The following is a 20,890-nucleotide window of genomic DNA, read 5'->3' on the forward strand; positions in this document are numbered from 1 at the left end:
TCACAACATTTTTTCTTTTGTCAAATCAACTTAGATAATTAATGTGGTTCAGATAACATAATATTTTGAGTTTCTGTTGATTAAATCAATCACCTTCATTGTATTAACTCAAAATTTTAAGGCAACCAGGTAACTTACTTTTTTAAAGTTAAACCAACAATTCTTTTTTACAGTGTACATGGCAACTTATTCTACAAACCCTAACCCTAGCCCCAGTCTACTTATACTCTGATGAGAGTTAGTTGGCATCTAGTTGCAAATGAATGAAAGTTAGTTGACATTTAGTTAGTAGAATGTCTAAATTGGACTATCAAAATAAAGTGTAATCAAGTGTGGGTTTTCTGAGCAGCTAGTAAAGGTATTATCACATTGTTACTTCCCACACAGATAGTCAACCTGATAGTAGCTGATGATTTATTTTTCATGCTATCTGTAAATCTTGTTGAATACAGAGCACAGATTCTTCTTCGTGATGGTGCTTTGCACATGAATATGAGAGTTAAGTGGAATGTCTGTCAGTTGACTATTCTCTCCACCCATCCATTTAAAAGAAAACAAACAGTAAGTATTTGTGCCATTGGTCATTTTTACTTTCAATTTGGGGACTCATATGATCAGGTGTGGCAGTTTTGTCATGGAGACTTGGCACATAAACTTAGTAACTATTGTTGATTGATTGACTGATTAATTACATTTCAGTGTTGTGTCGATAATGTCAAATTTCCTAGTCACGCCATGACCCTGGATGCTATTTTTGCCTTCTCAACTAACAATTGTTCTGCAACCTCAGTGTAACATCAGCACTTCAACCTGATGAAGATCTAGAAGCAACCCCCCCCCCCCCTCCACACCTTAATTATAGCTTTCTTTGTGAGCGAGTAAACTGAAATATTTGGTTTTTAGTGGGCTACTGGGTAGTTGTACTGAGTATCAAAGATATTGGCAACTTTTACTCTCTACTTGATGACATTTTTAAACAAGTAAATGTACTTTTTACTCTAATACATTTGTAATGAGAAATGCAATTACACATTACATTTTGCATGGCATCTAACTTTTTCTGCAGCAGTTTGTTTCTGCTATAAAGAAGTGATATTGCCATCTAAGACAGGCCTACTATATCTTGTGTGTTTTGACCTCACTCACCCAGACTTGTCAGCAAGGCTACTTTACGTGAATGTGAGTGCATTAGCAGGTAGTTCTGAATCGCAGGTGTTTGATTAATGAGATGAGGTCATGACTTTTATTTGTTTCAAGGACATATGACTTTCAAATTATATTTGGAAATGTAATTGGAAGTAATTTTGGAAGTTTAGTGGGGATTTTGGTTTTTAGTGGGGTACGGGGATAAGCTGTTGTTAAAAATGAGTATGGTTAACAGTGTTGGGGAAAGTTACTTTTAAAAGTAATGCATTACAATATTGCGCTACTCCCTAAAAAAGTAAGTAATTGCCGTAGTTACTTTTATGAAAAGTAATGCGTTACGTTACTTTTGCCCTACTTTTTCCTAACCTGGGCTGGGCTTGGTTGTTTGTTTTTTATAAACAACAAAAAAAGTTCTATTTTTTGGCAAATGTTAAGGCCCTTTCACACCAAAAGTGAAATGAAAAAGCCTAAAGTGGAAGGTAATGCAGTGGAGGGCACAGCTCAAACAAACCTTTTAGGTGTGCTTCCATTCTGGATTAAAGAAGAATATGATAACACTCTTATTACTCTGTTAACACTCTTATTTCTAAATCTAATCTAAAGTCATTTTTGCTTATTAGTATGGTTGAATTGGATCATTAAAGTCAGCAGCAAAGACACTGGTTAATAAAGTGAGATTAAATACATAAAGTATATTTGTGTAATTTAATATAGTTAATTACAGGTTTGCATAAAATTCTGAGATTGTATTTTTTTGTTTTTATTCATTTTGAGGAAAAATGAATGTTTTCGTGCAAGTGAGATGAGTAAATGCATTTTCACATTTAGTCTAGAACTACAATAACCATCATGTTTACACAGCGCACACACTTCTGCACTTTATTTCTCTCAACATGGGGACAGGAGAGCTGTCAGTCAATAAATGTGAAAAGTAACTTGCATTACTTATTTGAAAAAGTAACTTAGATATTTTGTTGTAAATTGAAAAAGTAATGCATTACTTTACTAGTTACTTGAAAAAGTAATCTGATTACATAACTCAAGTTACTTGTAGTGCATTACCCCAAACACTGATGGTTAATAATTAGTGTTCTTTTAAATATTTTCATGGTTATTTTATTTATTGAGTCCATTTGATATTGATTTTGATTCAGCTGTTCAACATAAATGAACCACCATTGATAATATATATGCCTGCTATATAATAACGCATGCATTTTTAATGCATATGCAATCTAATTCTATAATGCAATAATGCATGCATTTCTAATGCATAATAATACAATATTTTCTAATGCTGCTTGTATTCACAGAAATGGCCTTTGATGAACATGAAAAAAGACTAAAAAAACTATATAGAGGAGGTATGTTTATTTATTTCTCTTTGTGGATGTACATTATTTGAACTCTTTTTAAATCAATCAGATACTCATTTTTTTTGTCATCAGCCATCTAAAGGGTGCAAGACAAAGATACGGACTAATAGACCAAACAGTGATATAAGTTATGAAAAATAACTTGATTAAAAGTGATTAAACAGAAACAGAAACAAATCTTTCAAAACCATAATCTTCCCCAAGAGAGCAAAGATTAAATAATTTTGTAGTCTTTGAAGCAATCCATTAAATGTCATTTGTCTGAAGAGGTTGATATTTGACCTCTGGTCTCCTGATTTTGTAGATGAGAACACCACACACCATGCCAACAGCTGCTAGGAGACATCCGGCAATGAAAACTATGTTCAGGTTTAAGACACTGGAGGACACTGTGAAAAACACACGAGGGGTCGGTTATTAGACATTATTTTTTAAAAGACTCAATTGTGATTTCAGCCAGCACAACACTTAATGCACCTTGAAAATAGTATCACATTCTATGAAAATATTCTTATATGTTGTCTTATTTCTGAGGTTTTACCTTCACCCTCTACACTCCTCTTCAGTCGCAGGGGCCCCTGGGAGACCAAGTGACTGCCGGTCTGGATGGGAGCCTCTCTTTTGCGATGGTGGTGGGACGGTGGAGTGACTGTGCTGTTGACGCAGCCCTGAGAGCAGCGGGTGTTGGGATTGTTTGCCTCACACAGAATCACCGAACAGCTGATGAACACCTAGAGAGAAAGATAGAGATGATGTCATGTCTCCCTAGAATACTTGATTCTGATTGGTCAGTGGCAGCATTATGTTTTTGTATGTCTTCTAAACTGCTTTCATTGTAGTCCAATTAATAATCATTTTTACCTGCTCATGCTTTCCAATAAATTGGAAGGCCTGCAGGCCAAAGCGGACCATTGGCTGGTGGCTTGTGTAGAACTCTACTGTTTCATCCAAGATGCACCTGAAGAAAATAATTGATATATAGTAAGTCTGACAGATCCGTTTTCCTGTGCTAATTTGTGTCTGAATCTCATGGTCAATTGTTTTTACCCGTCTTGAATGATTGTGTAGGACGTTTGATAGTTGGGGTCATTGAATGGTGTCGCTACACATGATTCGACGAAAAGCTCAGTATTGTTGATTGAAGACTGGGATTCAATCTGCATGTAAATCATCTCCCCAAGCTCATACTCTGCTGGATATGCGATCACGTCTATTTCTTTGTAGTAGTTTGCTGTTCTGAAGAGCCCAAAGCTGTAGGTGAGGGTTCCAAAGCCTCTCTCGGTGATGGTGGTTGTGTGTCTCCGTGCAGTGAACTCCAGTGAGACGTTGTTTTTCTTCTCAAAACGACATGAGAACTCAATCTCTACCTCGTGTTTTCTGGTAATTATGCTGTTTGGGTCATCAGTTGAGAAAATTTCATTCTTGAAAATGATGTACTGATCATCCTCCTGTAATAAAAAGTGAATTATGAAATATAAACTGCACTTAAAATGTTTCACCCTAATATTTATTTTTTGGCATCATTTGTGCATACCAGTGTCATTCCAACCTGGAAAAAGCTAAAGAAAATCATTGAATGCCCAAACTTCTGTTTTCCATACAGTGAAAGTGGATGATAACTGTTGGTAACAACCAAAAAAAAAAAAAAAAACACACACACAAAAGAAGTCATATGGACCATATATGATACTTTTTGGTGCCTTTTTTGAGCCTTGTAGTATAAATCACCATCCACTTTCATTGTTTGGAAAAAACAAGTTCTGCCTAATATCTCCTTGTGTGTTTAATGGAAAACAAAATGGGTTCAGAGGGACGTGAGGATAAGGAAATGACAACCATTTCATTTTTTTGGAGACAAAATGAAAAGAAAAGTTTTACCTCAATCAAGGTACCACAAGCATTGAGGGAAAAGTTTGCCAACACATGAGTGCCATTTGAGTCCAAAGTGCAGGCAGGATCGTTGAGTCGCAGATAGTCTTTGTGGAGCCCGACAGAGTGCAGCTGCTCAATTTCAATGACTATGTTGGTCCCAGTGCAAATCACATTTGCATCCACTGTAAATGCAATCAATCATTCAGAATTAATTGCCAGAATTAAATTGTGTTTGTGCTGCAACACATAGTTGTCCCAAATAAAAAAGTGAATTACTAACCAGTCTGGTGTCCAACGGTGACAATGACACATCTCATTTCAGACTGATAAATGCTGCTTCTGTAAATAAATAAATAAAATTTAGTAATATTTATCAAATTCAGTTCATGTGAAAGGTTGCTAATGTTACCCCTCACCCAGGTTCTACTTGTTCCACTCTGCATGTGCCTCGAACCTGGGTCTCTGGCGTGGGAGTCGGACGCTCTAACGAGGAGGCTAAAGGCTGCAACCTCTAGCGTCAGTCGCTATAGCATCTCTTGAGATCAGAGGAGTGAGTTTTACTCGCACAGCAACTACTAGCTGGCCTCCGTTACACTCACCCCCCTAAACCACACTCTCATCCAGGTCACGGCACCAATGTAGCCCCTCTAGTTCGCACCTGCCTGCCCCAAGCAGGACGCGAACACGGGCCTGTTCACATGGGAGGTGGGCGCTCTAACAAGGAGGCTAAAGACCGCAGTGTCTAGCGTCAGTCGCTAGAGCACCTCTTGAGTTCAGGGGAGTGAGGTTTACACGCACAGCTCTTACTAGCCTACGTCTGTTACACTAGCTGCTAGATTTTAAATAGGATAAATATAGTTTACCCACCCGCTCATGCTCTCAGCAATGAAACACACAGGGAAATGATCCCCGAGGTCGTTCCTCGTTGGTGTCCATCTGATGGCGTACTCTCCAGTACTCAAAGCATGCTTTGTTATATTCAGAGGACCACTGATAATAACATCAGAAACCCTGGGAATTTAAAAAAAAGCATTTTATACACCCATTTAATAATCAAGATAACATTTATTTTCTTTAACATTGTGCGCATTAGGTCTAATTCACACATGAGCCCTCACGTTGAATAAGCTGCTGCAGCCTTAACCCGAATTTCCAGTTCATGGAGTGGCGAAGCTTGGATTTCTTCTCTGTTGCGTGGAGTTGGCGACACAAAGTGAGGTATGTAATGTCCCTCAGTGCAGGAAGGAGCGGCTGAATCAACTGCAATGATTCAAATCAGAAAGACATGCATTAGGCACACTGATAACACTAATATGAGGATCTTGCATTCTTGTTTAGCTAATCATTGAGAAAACCTTACCGAGAAGACTGAATTGCAGAGGGATCTTGCTGAAAGGTTCATAAGAACGCTGATGTGAACCTATGGTAGTCGTGTACTGTTGTGGTGAGCTTGTTGTTGTGGTTGTGGTTGTGGTCTGCAGCCACCACCACCACTGGGATGTTATCGGTGGAGTTGAGGTTGATTGTTGCTGGTGCCACCACCACCACGATGGCATAGTTGTAGGTGGAGCGGGGGTCGTTTGTTGCTGTTGCCACCACCACCACCATGGTGAAGCGGTAGTAGTAGAAGATTGTTGCTGCCACCACGATGGCGTAGTTGTAGGTGGATCGGTGGTCGTTTGTTGCTGTTGCCACCACCACCACCATGGTGAAGCGGTAGTAGTAGAAGATTGTTGCTGCCACCACGATGGCGTAGTTGTAGGTGGATCGGTGGTCGTTTGTTGCTGTTGCCACCACCACCACCATGGTGAAGCGGTAGTGGTAGAAGATTGTTGCTGCCACCACGATGGCGTAGTTGTAGGTGGATCGGTGGTCGTTTGTTGCTGTTGCCACCACCACCACCATGGTGAAGCGGTAGTAGTAGAAGATTGTTGCTGCCACCACCATGGTGTAGTTGTAGGTTGATTGGTGGTTAATTGTTGCTGTTGCCACCACCACCATGGTGAAGCAGAACTTGTACTTTGTTGCCACCATGGTACATTTGTGGTACTTTGTTGGTAATACCATGGGTATGCTGTTGAGCCTATTGATCTTTTGTATCTTCCGTTCAGAGAGCATCTGTAAGAGCTGGAGCCATCAGTATAGGCCAGAGTGGTGTGTTTCCTTGGGAAGTCCTCCAGAATCAGCTCAAATCCGTAGACGCCTGTGTTGTAGGTATAGCTGTAGTCTAGTGTACAGGCATCCTAATGAAGAATTGAGATGTTCAATATAGAGAATGTTCATTTCGTTTTTTTTTCTAAACCGGCAGCTTTTACTGAGTGGATCAGTAACCAGATTGATGAAAAAAGCTGCCAGAATATCCTAATGATGTGGAAATAAAATAAAACTACAAAATAACATCATCTGTTGTGTATATATATAATTTGTATAGTGAGGCGCTAGAGTCGCAAGACTCTATTTCTATGAATGCAGCGTGCAGAACAAGAGCTGTTTAGCGCATTGATCTGTCTTTTTAATGCAGCTTTTGTATTAATTTACTGTTGAGCGAGTGGAGGTAAACAACCAAACTGGGTCTCTCTCGTATGTAGCACTGAAAAGTCTGATCCGTTCTAGTGAATTAGTTCGTCTTAAACTGTCCTTCTCTCATTTCTAGCTTTGGAAAAATTCATGCTAGTACATCGTTTCATTCTAAATGGCTCTCTTTCTATGTAGCATTGGAAAATCCTATTCATTCTAGCAAATCAGTTCGTTCTAAACAGACACAAGGTGCGTCCAAAATCCCATACTGTATAGTAGGTAGCTTTGGTTTGAAATTACTTTGTGACTTACTTCTTTTTTGGTATAAGAATGTTTTTGTTTCACTTATATTTAGTATAAACGTATCACACAGATATATTTCACAAAGATCCACCCACATGGAGATTTCTGGCCTCGCCAATGGTTCATATTGCCATTATACATCAATAAACGTCAGTTATCACAGCAAATTATTTTGTCTGTTTCTTACTTGATTTACGTTGAAACCACTTGGCTGGTTACATGTGGCACATTCAACTTGTTGCTGATTTCCATATCTGCATCTGACCTGGTCGCCATCTGGGTCGTAGGCCAGCAGGTGGTATGTACGAGGACAGTTTTGGGGAACACTGATGAAAAAATATATAGATAAAACAATCAAATTTTATGTTACTAATTTAGAAAAAAAGATAATTTCTCTTTTTTTGCATTCTTGGGTCTATTAATCTTGTTCATAGAAAACTACATTCAATAAATATAAGGGTTACCGTAGAAGTTGTAAAATAGTTGTGACAGGTGATCGGTTGGGTTGATTAGTATCATCCCTTATGCCTAGATCTACGTGTGTTCGGAGAAACCAAGAATTAAGACCATTCACAGTGGGCACCCAGCAGCATGAGGAGTCCCTGTAATGTAATGGTGCATTGAAGATTATGATGAATGGACAATTCAATATTTCAGTTGCTGTACAATGATTTAAAACTGATTGAATTACTTACTGAAGGTCAAAGGGTGTGTTTCCATAGATGTTTCTTGTGACAATAGTTTCCGTTTGGCACCAGCTGTTGGTATAAGCACTTCGGCCATTAGAGCTGCTATCGATTTGACCTTGTCCATTTGTGTATTCATTGCCACAATTACCGGAGGTGCAGTACCACCAACCATAATCACACCAGTCGTAGGTTTGCTTGATTCGAAACTCAACCTGTTGGCAGAACAATAATAGAGTTTACACTTATTGATAGAGTCATGTTTTTTTTTTTTTTGCTGTATTGATGCATTTATTTTTTATATTTAGGTGTAAAATAGACCAGTCAGAAATACTCTTCACCAATAAATATTATTACATTATTTTAATCAGTTCTCATCAATTTAAAAAAAAAATAAAATTCCGTTATTTACACCATCTGATATATTTCCATGATTGCTTCTCCCCATCTTTTGATGCACTTCAATACATGTTTTTTTTTTTTTTTTTTACTATTTGCACTGTGAACTAACATAAAAAATAAATTAACAGCTGGATTTTTATTAACTAACTTTAACAAAGATTTAATACTGTAACAAATGTATTGCTCATTGTTAGTTCATGTTAGTTAATACAGCTAATGTTAACGAACAAGACTTTATTGTAGTGTGACCAAATAATTATTAAATCATTACAAAATAATTTAAAAGAAAAGAAAAAATAATTCTAAAATATATTACATTCATTCTAAAAGACATTACAACCACTTTATTTATAAAAAACAAAAAAACAAAAAACAGTAATAATTTGATAAAAGCAGCGTCATATAATTTGTTGTATAATTCCACACTTAGTTATTTTTTATGTGAATCAGAAATAAATTCTCACCCTCATGCTCCCATCTGCATTGGCTCCTTTAGGGCTGAAGGTCACTGAGCCTCCATAATGGTGTCCTGCTGAAGCAATGGACACCAGAAGCAGAAGATTCAACAGTAGTGCTGAGGACATCATGGTACCTGAGACCCTGAGCTCACTCTACCTGTGAAGTGCACCCATGCATCTGCTTTTATACATCTCAGGTGAGCAGGAATTCAGGGATGGGTTCCTAAGTGATGAATTGAATCACACACACACACACACACACATACATGCACACAAAAATAGAAGGTAGTTACTTGCTTCTTCTGAGAAGTCACATGGTTAAAATCTGAAACTAGACACTGATCTGACTGTATTTGCAAAAGCACACACCTTTTCATCCACATGTAAAGTATTCCATTGTCATGAGTGTCCACTAGGGGCAAGCTGGTCTTAAAAAATTACCAACTGCTTTCAATCTTTTATTGCACAGCTTCAGTGCCAAATATGGTATTACATATCTAACATTTTCACTGGAGTTAAGAAATAGAAAATATCATAATTGATATCTCTGTATCAGTGGAGAATTTAAGAAAAATATTTTTAGCTCTGTTGTCATTTTTCCTGGATGCCAGCACACTATCATAACAATGACCTGACCTGTCTTAACATCAATCTATTTAAACAATACCAGTTTGTTTTCTCAAATGCCACCTGCCTTACCCACAGTGCAGTGAAAGAGCAAATCTCAAACAAACAAAGTTTATTTCAGACTTTGAAAGGTGCTTGATGATGATTTATAAAAGTTGGAATGACAGAACTGCATTACATTCATAATCATATGTCAAGCTTGAGGGGAAAAATGTTTTTGTTTTGATTTTTTGCATGATGGAAAACAGAAAACAATGTCGATCAGGTAAAACCTGTAATTTGAGGATTCCAGGTTAGACAGGTAAAATATTTTCACTATCGATTACAGAGAATTAAACATAATTAGGCCTAAAATAACCAGCAAAATAAAATAAATTAAAATTCTGCACTTTAAATGAAATTTGGTGAAGATGAAATCTAGAATAAGCATTTTTTTTTTATTGGATAAAATGTATCCAGTTTTATTGTCAGTAAAATTATATGTTTTTATATGTTTTTGGATGCAAAGAAATGCTGATTATAAAATGTACACACATTTCATGACATTAAACACTCATTTTACAGAGACTAACCTTATGACTTTTGTTCTCACATTGGTCTATAATTGTGCCATCTATGTCAGATTTACCCTCGCCTAAACGGCACATAAAACTAAAACAAACTGTTGTTGGTCATTATACAGTATGTCAATCGGGCTATTTATTTGACCTTTTTTATCTAGTGGGCAGTTTGTGGTCAGAATAAATTAGTTGATAGTCAAAAAATCTGGCTGTTGTGAGCTGACAAATCTTCCAAATCCCTTGCATTAAATTACATGGACTTTGCTAGAATAAAATATTTGGGATTTTCTGTGTTCATGGCAGAAGTCTGAGCTCTAGTTTTGAGTATATGCTATTCAGATTATCATCTGAGCAGTATGGAAACTGATGAATGCATTTCCTCATGGTGACTAATGCCCAAGGGTTGGTATACCTTAAACATCATAATGACAAGAATGCTTGTCCTGTGTCCTACCCAACCTTGTTAACAATGTATTTGTTATTTTCACTTTAGTTTAACATTAGTTACCTGTTCAGGTGCAGTGTTGTCATAGAGTCACGCAAATAATGTGACCATTCAAAGGTTGCACAAGATGTACTGATTGATTGATTGATTGATTCATTCAAAGGCACCTAATAAAGTATTGCATTCAATCTACAATTTTTTTTTTTAAAGGTTTAAGGTTGTTAACATTTGTTGATGCATTAGCTTTCAGGAGCTTTAGGCTATCTATTTGATCCACTACGGTTTTCATGTTTTGCTATAGTTGTTTGTGAGTTCCTTGTTATTGTAAAAAAAGGTAATTGCAACTTTTTATCTCTCAATTCTGACTTTTTTTCTAAGAATTGCAAGATTTAAACTCATAATTGCATTTTAGTCAGAATTGGGAGATATAAACTCACAATTGCAAGTGACTTTTTTTCTTGCAGTTGCGAATTTATATTCCACAATTCAGACTTTTCTTGCAATTCAGACTTTTTCTCAAAATTGAGAGTTTAGATGAACAATATCAGAAAAATATTAATAAATATCCTCACGCATCTGAGCTTTATAATGGCAGTAAGCGAGTATGAGCTGAAGAAAGTGTCTCATCCACATCCATCCATCATAAAAATACTCCACACGGCTCTGGGGTGTTAATAAAGGCCTTCTGAAGCGAAACGATGCATTTGTGTAAAAAAAAAAAAAAATCTATATTTAACAAGTTATTACGTCAAGTATCGAGCTTCCGCCAGATCGCCTTCCGTATTCTACTTATGAAGAAAGTGTAAAACTCTTGCAGTTCAAAAAGCTTACGCTACGTCCTACGCCTTTCCTATTCAACTTACGGAAAAAGACGTAACTTGAACACGGAAGGTGGTCTGGCGGAAGCTAGATATTTTACTTCATAACTTGTTAAATATGGATTTTTTTTTTTTACACAAATGCATCGCTTCGCTTCAGAAGGCCTTTATTAACCACCCGGAGCCGTGTAGAGTACACGTTTATGATAAATGGATGTGGATGGAGACACTTTCTTCAGCGCATACTCGTTTGGTAACACTTACTTTGGTAACATTATAAAATTATAAAGCTCGGATGCGTCAGGATATTTATTAATATTCCTCTGATATTGTTCATCTGAAAAAAGAAAGTCATATACACCTAGGATGGCTTGAGGGTGAGTAAAACTTGGGCTAATTTTCATTTAAAAGTGAACTAATCCTTTAAGATTAAGTTACAATACGTGGGTAATCTAATTAAATACATTACAAATTACTTTTTAAAGCATGTATTTTGTAATCTGTAAGCTAGTAAAATACATTTTAAAAGTAACCTACCCAGCCCTGTTGGCAGCAGAATCAAATCCTTGTACGGTTTATAATATGCCTGTTTTAAATACATAGAAAGCAGGTGTGATCATGCTGAAAAGAATTACAATAATTTAATTAAACTAATTTTAAAAAAGGCATGCTGTAGGCAATATAGTGCATAACGCCTAGTTAAACTAGATTTCTGATGGTGTGTGACTAATTCTGAAAATCTGCAGTCGGAAATGGTGCAGTTATTTCGCACACTCACACCTTCATGTTTGCCTGAGGCGCTTAGTCATGTGTAAACCTATATGAAGGACAGTTTATTCTGCGTAAAACAGTCATTACTACTTAATTTTACTTGCGTTATTGAATAATTTTTGGTAACACTTTATTTCGATAGTCCACTTTAGACATTCTACTAACTAACTCTACTAACTAACTTTGCAACTACTGTATGTCTATGTCAACTACCAGTTATTAGAGTATTAGTAGACTGTCTTATACTCTAATGAGAGTTAGTTGACATGTAGTTGCGAAGTAACTTATAGTTAGTAAAATATCTAAAGTGGTCTATTGAAGTAAAGTTTTTTTATTTATTTTGAGACTAACCACACTTTTTTCTCACATCATAATTTATACTTTATAGATTCTATTGTTCATTGTTAATTCCTTTTCATTCATAATGTCATAATTTGTACAACTTTAAATGTATACATTTTATCGGTAGAAATGAATGAAAACGAGATAATAAATGCTGCAAAAGTGTTGCTCATTGTCAGTTAATGATAACTAAATGCGTCAACAAATTGAACGTTACTGTAAAGTGTTGCTCAAATACCAATGCTTAAAACTTTTGCTCCACTTTATGATTTGCTCTCTCTAGAAGTTTCTGGAGAAATTTCACAGCAACCCACTGTAATTCAACTGATATTACCTGCTACGTGTCAGATTTCTTTAGCACAATTAAATGCGGTTGACAGTTTGCACATGGGTGTATGCTACATACTAGCAAATGTCTCTTTCAGTTCTACAGTTCTGACAGTCTTGATGGATGACCATGATCATAGTCACAGGTTTTTATTTGTGAACACTGAAACTGTACAATAACAAGAACAATTGTTGAACGTGTAGAAATTCGACAAGTACTGCCACAAACCATTCACTGCCCTCCTGATGTGTAAAATGTCTAAAAGGCTGCAACAATCAGTGCTTTTAATAAAGAACTGCATTTGTCAGGCTAGCAGCAGCATCAAATTCTTGTACAGTCTGTAATATGCCTGTTTTAAATACATAGAAAGCAGGTGTGTTCATGCTGGAAAGAATGACAATAATTTAATAAAAAAGGCATGCTGTAGGATATATGAATAATGAGTGAATAATTCCTAGTTAAACTAGATTTCTGTTGGTGTGTGAATAATCCTGAAAAACTGCACATGGAAATGTCCCAGTTATTTCATAAATTCATCCCTCCAGGCTTGCCTGAGGCACTTAGTCACACATAAATCTGATAACAAAATAAAGTAGTATACTCTAAAAAAAGATGGTTCTTTGAAGGTTCTTTACTGTTCTATTTAGAACAGTAACTTAATAAAATGTAAATTAAGTTTATTCTGCTTAATTTTCAGTTACTACTACTTAATTTTATTGCGTTGTATATTTTTTTGTGTTTTTATTTTACTCTGAAAGGCCTTCTGAAGTGAAGCTATGTGTTTGTGTAAAAACAAAAATATCCATATTTAACAAGTTATGAAGTAAGATATCTGCCTTCCGTATTAAAATTACGGAAAAAACGTAACTGGTGTTGTGTCAGTTCCGTAAGTTGAATAGGGAAGGCATAGGACATACAGCTTAAGCTTTTTGAAAAATACGGAAGGTGGTCTGGCAGAAGCTAGATATTTTACTTCATAACTTGTTACATACGGATATTATTTTTACACAAATGCATTGCTTCACTTCAGAAGGCCTGTATTAACCCTTGTGTGGAATATGTTTATGATGGATGGAGACACTTTCTTCAGCTCATACTCATTTGGTACTGCCATTATAAAGCTCGGATGGGTCAGGATATTTATTAATATTTCTTAGATTGTGTTCATCATAAACAAGAAAGTCATATACACCTAGGATGGCTTGAGGGTGAGTAAAGCTTGGGGTAATTTTCATTTGAAAGTGAACTAATCCTTTAACCAAGATAATAAATCCTGCAAAAGTGTTGCTCATTGTCAGTTCATGATACCTAAATGCATTAACTAATATTAAGAAATTGAACCATATAATACCGTAAATTGTTAAATGTCAATGCATATAACTTCTCCACTTTATGACTTGTTCTCTCTAGCAGAACTCAGAATAAAGATTCCGGAGAAATTTCACAGCAAACCATTGTAATTGAACAAAAATGTTGTCGATACCTGCTACTGTACGTGTCAGATTTCTTCGGCACAATTGAATGATATTGATAGTTTGCATATGGATGTGGATATGCAATAATGTCTTTTAACTATATTCATTTGTACAACTTCAAGTGTATAAATTTTATAGGCATGTAACTCCTCTTTATGACTTGTTCTCTCTAGCAGAACTCAGAATGAAGAAATTTCACAGCAAACCACTGTAATTCAACAACTATATTGTCGATATTTTCTACTGTACGTGTCAGATTTCTTCAGCACAATTTAATGCTGTTGACAAATGGAACAATGCTGGTGAGTAAATGGCAGATAAACAGTCTATAGAATGATAACTTGGTTGCAGGTGTAGCAAATTAACTCAAAGGAGAAATATTAATAATTATTCATAACTCATTATGATTATTAATTATGACTAATTATAAATATTTGAATCAGTTAATCAGATTAACTTGATGTAGCTACATTAAATCTACAATCAATCAATCAATCAATCAATTAATCAATCAGTTCATTCTGTGAACACTTAGTATTGATTATTAATTAATTCTAAGAGAAGGGTATTTTTCATGGTCATAGAAAAATAATTCTTTCTCAGCATTTACAGTGCTTAGAGCTGGTAATAGGTTCTAAATCATTTAATAGCCAATTTATTCACAGACGAGGAGTCAGAACCAAATATGTATTGTGCACAGGTTTTATTAACTAAATCACAAACACATAACTACACTAACAAACACATACATACACAGGTAAAATGAGGAATGATAGAGTGGAACCGAAGTGGGAACAGGAAATGGAGCTATGGAAAGGCCAAAAACCAGGAAAGAATCATCAGTATTCATTACAAAACTCCTTTGTTAACAAAGGAGGTTGTAACGATGGCGATCGAGACGAAAGGGTGGTAGATCCAAAAGCAAGCTTTATTAAAAGAGAGCGAAGTCAAACAGGCAGGATGTCAAACACCAGCAAACAGAATCGGAAGAGGCAAGACAAGGAGTAGTCAGAAATACAGGCAATGGTCAGGGCAGGCAGCAAACGAGCAAAAACAAGGAGTGAGTCCAGGGTCAAAAACACAGATAGGCAAGGCAGAACACGGAAAGACATCTACTAGGAAATAAGCCAACAACGAGGAAACACACGGGATACAAACGAAAGCCAAAACAATACTCAGCAACGTGTGTCTGAGGGAGTGCAGCTTATAAAGGGCTCCTGATGGGGAACAGGTGTGAGTGTGATCAGTGCCTAGCTGGAGAATTGTGGGAAATGTAGTCCAGAGTGAAGTGACTGCGTGTGTGCAATGAAAAGGTCTTAATGGTAAAATGAAGACCTCTGGTAGGGAGTAGAAGGAAGCAGCAGTGGGCGGAAACGTGACAGAAGTTCACAACTTTAACTAACTAGCAGCAATTTAGTATATTGTATGATACTTGCATTAGGCCTCGGCCTTTTTGAAGAGCATCCCGAATATACTGTTGCAGTAGAAAGTCCTGAGGGTTCAGTCCGATGGCGGTGAAGTTGCAATCGATTTCTTCTGCGTTGAATGAAGAACCGATGACAATCTTGCACGGTTAGTTTGAATCTTAGTGGGAAAGAGTCCTTTTCTCTCCTAGTTAAGCACATGGCTTAAGCACATATGTAATTAATTATAATCCATTGTAATTAATTCACAATATATGTGCATAATTCCCTTTTTGGTCGATTTATATTATAATTGATCATAACGTGTTATGATTTAATTATACATATATTTCACCCATAATATGAGCTAATTAATTCATTGTAATTTGTTACAATGGGTCTCTTTGTCTCTGCTTTTCACATGGCCACATAGTTTTGGTCAATAAAACTAAGCCTTATCTGATGGGCAATGGTAACTGAGGCCCTTGCACAAGCTGGTCTGTGGGGGAGGGTCCTGCAGGCCTCAGAGTGAGTTTTAAAGATTATTTGTTAAATATGACAAATAATTGTGTCTGATTTGTCTCAGTCGTTACACAGGCCATGATTGGATGGCGATGATGACTGAAGGATCCGGGGAAGCACACAACTCTGTTTAAGCATGGTAAGTGTACAGATAACACTTTCCCACAGGATTTAAGGCACAAAGATGAAGGAGACTGTTGGAGATTCACAGGAACAATAATTAAGGTTAGTATCGCAGGTAACAGACTGTATCCACATTCGAGGCCAAACAAAGTGTGCAGTGTTGCCAAATTCTTTCAGTTGAAAGTAGCTAAAACTGGTTACTAAATGTCGCTAGATGACGTCATACTGACAAGTCCACTGATCTATATTATTATTACTATATTATTACTATATTATTATTATTATACTGGTGAAGAGTGTATGTGATAATTACAAACTGGCTCTTTTATTTGGTTTCTTACAGAACTGAACAGTCACACTTTGTTCTGTTGATTTAACAAAAGTATCTTTTGGTGGATGTTGTGAGCAGCTATTTATAAATCAGTTTTCTTACTCTTTTGTTAGTTTGTTTATAATATTTAAAAAAAAATTACATTTCATTTGACTCAACATTTTCTCTTTGGAAAGCTAAGGCAGATCAGAATATATGTGTGGATATATACAGTATGTGTGCTAGACAAACTTGTGCCCTTAGAAGTTTAAGAACCAAAGGTCTCTCAACAGTCTTCTTGTGTTTGGGTCTATGTGGTTATTTGGTGTGAACGTAATTTCACCAAATGCAACATGTTCCTGGAACAATATTCCAATCAACCAGATTTGAGGGGACAAGTTTATAGTTTATGTCAAGTTTAGGCTTACAACCAGGGTTAAGTGATTCTTCATCAGTGTTATTCACCTATCATTTCCCTCTGATTTTAGGGATAATTTATAGGTAGTGTTAGGTTCAGGGGTAGGGATAGGGTTAGTACTAAATGTTCGGGCAGGAATGTTGTTCCAGGATCAACAAAATATGTTGATCCAGGAACATGTCTTACTTGACAAAATCATGTTGACTGAGTTATTTTTACATGTTTTGATAGTATATTTGTTTGGTGTTGTCTCTATACCCTTTCATGAAGACTTTTGCACTATTATTTGAATTAATTGATGTTTTTTTGCAAGTCTGGCTATGTGAGACTCAATCTGGTCTCGTCACATGTTAGTGCACTTGTTAGAGATGTTTTATAGTGGGGCAATATAGCCAAAAAATAATATGTAAATATTTACAGTATGTTTGCTCTGAAATATGGCTTAAAAGTATGTATCAAAACAGCCATGATGAATCAGAATGTTTAATGCAGAAAGTATAATACAGTAACAATCAAGTTTACACAAGTTCGTTTGCCCATAATCTTCAAGCTATTAAGGTTAAACATATTTGGCTTGCTGTCCGCAGTGGAGGGGCTCGAGGAAGCAGCTTCAACTCAAGCTTAGATATACACCCCCAGTGGGACTACTAATGCTTGGAAGACGAATATGACATCAAAATGCATAAATTATGTTGGTGAAATGGGGGAGGTAGGGATGCCAAAACAGCTGATGCCGTAGCAAGTTGACCAGGCTGCTTATATGCAGTTAATCGAAAGATTAGATGGGTTCGCTCCTCCCGAAATTACGTTTAGGAACTTCACAACAAGAATTTTATATGATAATATATATAATTTTATAAGAAAGTTATATGTACCTACATAATACATACAAATGAAAAGCCAACATATAATGCAAAAACAATTGAATACTGTATGAATAAACCCATAGAGAATTCTGTGAGCTTTTTTAGTAATGCCACAGATAAACTAGCTGGAACTAAATTACAGAAATTAATCAAACTTACCAAGTTTAGGTATGCCAGTACTTGATTGGTCAGTAAGCAACCGACTTAAAGGGTTACTTCACATAAAAAAAAAAGGAAAAAAAAAAAGGTAATAATTCTGTCATTATTTCCTCATGTCATTCCAAATTTGACTGACTTTGCTTCTTGTATATAAAAATAAAAATTAGGGGAAAAAAGTCATACGGGTTTGAAATGACATAAGCAAATGATGACAAAATTTTAACTTTGGCTGAACAAGCCTTTTAAAACCACCACAAAATGCCACTGAGAAAACCCTAGCAACAATATAGTGACAGCAACCACCACAACTCTAGTTCTGTTTACACATTTGCTTTGCTCCTTCTGCAATATATGATAATATAAACCAGTGAACAACATTTGGTTTAAGCTGATGTATTCCCAATCAGTTTTAAAGTCACATTACGTTCACATTACTAAAATGATTACAAATGAAAGAAAAACCCTTTTCCAAAGTTTCTCATTCTCATTCATAGCTTTCACACCAACTATCTTATAAATTGTCGTTTTTTTCACAGGAAAAATAGAGCATTATGCTTTGAAAAAAAACAAAAACAAAACTAAAAACAGCTGACATGCTCAAAACTCATGTGATGGCAAAGGTTGGTATCTGATCCTTGGGCTCCTGGATCTGTAGGCAATCACTCCACACACCATGGCAACTGCTGCCATGAGACAGCTAGCGACCACAACAAGGTTTAGATTCAGACCTTGGCTTACGGTGACCTCTGAAATGTGAGTAAAGGTTGTAACTATTAACGCCATTTTTTTAGTATACAATCACTTGATGCACAAGCTGCGTGAAGTAGAGATGTCTTACGTGATGCACTGCTCCTCTTCAGCCGCAGGGGACCTTGGGAGATCAAGTGGCTGCCAGTCTGGATGGAAGCCTCTCTTTTTTGATGGTGGTGGGCTGGTGGAGCGAATGTGCTGTTAACACAACCCTGCGAGCAGCGGGTGTTGGGATTGTTCACCTCGCATATGATGATTGAGCAGCTGATGTACACCTAGAGAAGAGCAAGAAGAGAAGAAGCCAAAAAGGCAAGAGACAGTGACAGAGGCAGAAACAGAGTTAAAGACAAATATATTTTAGTTCACTTGTCCATATGAGTCCATATCAGACTATATGAATAGAAATAGAAGTTGCTTGATTTTGATGGTTTTCTCTTGCTTCAAAATCACTTAAAAAACATGTAAATGGCCCATAATGCAAATGCATGACAGCAAGATTTTACAACGTTAAACACAGTGTTTCCAGATCATTAACTGTCACAATTAAAGATGAAAATTTAAAAAGATTATTTAAATCAATCTAAAATTAAAGCTGCAAGCAGGAATGAAAGGGCCCTCACACCCGGCACCAGGTGGCTTTAGGAAAACAGAGCACGGTGGGCAATATGCATTTAAGTATATAAATATAGGAGGACTATGTCAGTCATTTATATTTGCCACACTTCCTGCTACCAGCTGGTGGCGATATTACTATAACTAAATTTTGGCGTGTAGATGTCTTCAGGCCAGGACTCTTATCAAACATGTCAAGTTTGTGTCATGTGAAGTTTGAGGCAGATTGGACATTGTATGCTTGAGTTACATGAAACTTCCTGTTTCATGGTGAAACATCGAATTTTGTCAGGCTGCCACGGACACACCGTTCAACGAAAACTCAAGATCTTCGCAATTTAACATCGCAAAGGCCTTTAGATTAGACTGACCAAATATGATGTTGATCTAATTAAAGATCTAGGAGGAGTTTGTTAAAATACAACGTCTGGAAATGGCAAAAACTGCACAAATTTTGCAGAGAATATCTCACTTCCTGTTGGGTTTTCAGATTTTGCACCCAGGGACTTTTTTGTAGGTATTGGGCTGTTACATTTGTCTACCGAATTTTATACCTGTACGTGAAACGTAGCGTGAAGGCCACTTAATTGAAATTTTGTAGGTGGCGCCATTTTGCCACACCTAATTCTGAAACCCATATCAGACGTAAATTTTCACCACTTCTGATGCGTGTGCAGAGTTTCATGAGTTTTCGAGCACGTTTAGGCCCTCAAAAATGTGCTTCATTTCGGAGAAGAAGAATAATTGACCGAGCAATTACAATAGGGTCCTCACACCATCGGTGCTCGGGCCCTAAAAATGTTTCTTTGAAAATGAATGACAAGCTCACACTCACATACATTTTCTGCACTAAATGCCACTCTCACCTGGTCATGGAGCCCAATGAATTTGAAGGCCTCCATTTCAAACTGGACATATGGTTTGTGGCTTGAGAAAAACTGGACGGTTTCATCCATTTTGCATCTGAAATAAGAAAAAGCACTTGATTAATTTGCGTGAAAACCTGAAAAGAGAAGCATATTATGTAACATATGCATAGGTAGAATGTGTAAATGTTGAGGAGTTTGTAGAATCTCACCCATTGGAGATGATAGGATAAGAGATTGGGTAATTGGGATTATCGTAAGGTGTAGCCACACATGACTCAAGGAAGACCTCAGTGTTTGGGACTGGAGTGACAGGTTCAATCTGCATGTAGATCTTATCTCCCACATTGTACTCAAGCGGGTAGGAGTTTGGATCTATGCTGTTGTGGAAATTGCTAGAAGAATAAAACTCAAACTGATAGCTGAATGTGCCAAAACCCTTTTCTGAGAAGATGAGTGGCGGTCTGTGAGTATCAAACTCTAATGTAAGGTTTGTCCTTTTCTGGTACTTGCACAGGATTTCAATTTCTAGCTGATTCTTCCTGGTTATAATGTCCCTGGGATCATCGAATGTAACGACTTTATTCTTGAAGATGAGTTCATTATTGTTCTCCTTCAAAGAAAAAGACATTTTGAAATAGTTTAGCTCTGGAATTCACAAGATCACAAGATTGTGAATTCACAATCACTAGGATGTCTCACCTCAAACTGCGTGCCACATTCATTTAGAAGTGT

At 36.6% G+C, this 20,890-nt stretch overlaps 1 protein-coding gene across 1 annotated transcript; it reads right to left on the minus strand.

Moving 5' to 3' along the window:
• Window positions 1–2,502: 2,502 nt before the first annotated feature.
• Window positions 2,503–8,931, minus strand: LOC127499483 (uncharacterized). The gene is made up of 13 exons (XM_051869834.1): window positions 8,767–8,931; window positions 7,910–8,115; window positions 7,679–7,816; window positions 7,402–7,540; window positions 5,755–6,637; window positions 5,513–5,654; window positions 5,262–5,405; window positions 4,675–4,733; window positions 4,401–4,576; window positions 3,570–3,970; window positions 3,384–3,480; window positions 3,064–3,253; window positions 2,503–2,911 (listed from the first exon to the last, which is right to left on the minus strand). Exons 1-13 carry the CDS (start codon window positions 8,887–8,889, stop codon window positions 2,769–2,771), a joined length of 2,841 nt encoding a protein of 946 aa, XP_051725794.1. The 5' UTR covers window positions 8,890–8,931; the 3' UTR covers window positions 2,503–2,768.
• Between the last annotated feature and the right edge of the window lie 11,959 nt (window positions 8,932–20,890).

Source organism: Ctenopharyngodon idella, chromosome 18 (genome assembly GCF_019924925.1).
Source record: "Ctenopharyngodon idella isolate HZGC_01 chromosome 18, HZGC01, whole genome shotgun sequence".
In the NCBI taxonomy this organism is placed as follows: domain Eukaryota; kingdom Metazoa; phylum Chordata; class Actinopteri; order Cypriniformes; family Xenocyprididae; genus Ctenopharyngodon; species Ctenopharyngodon idella.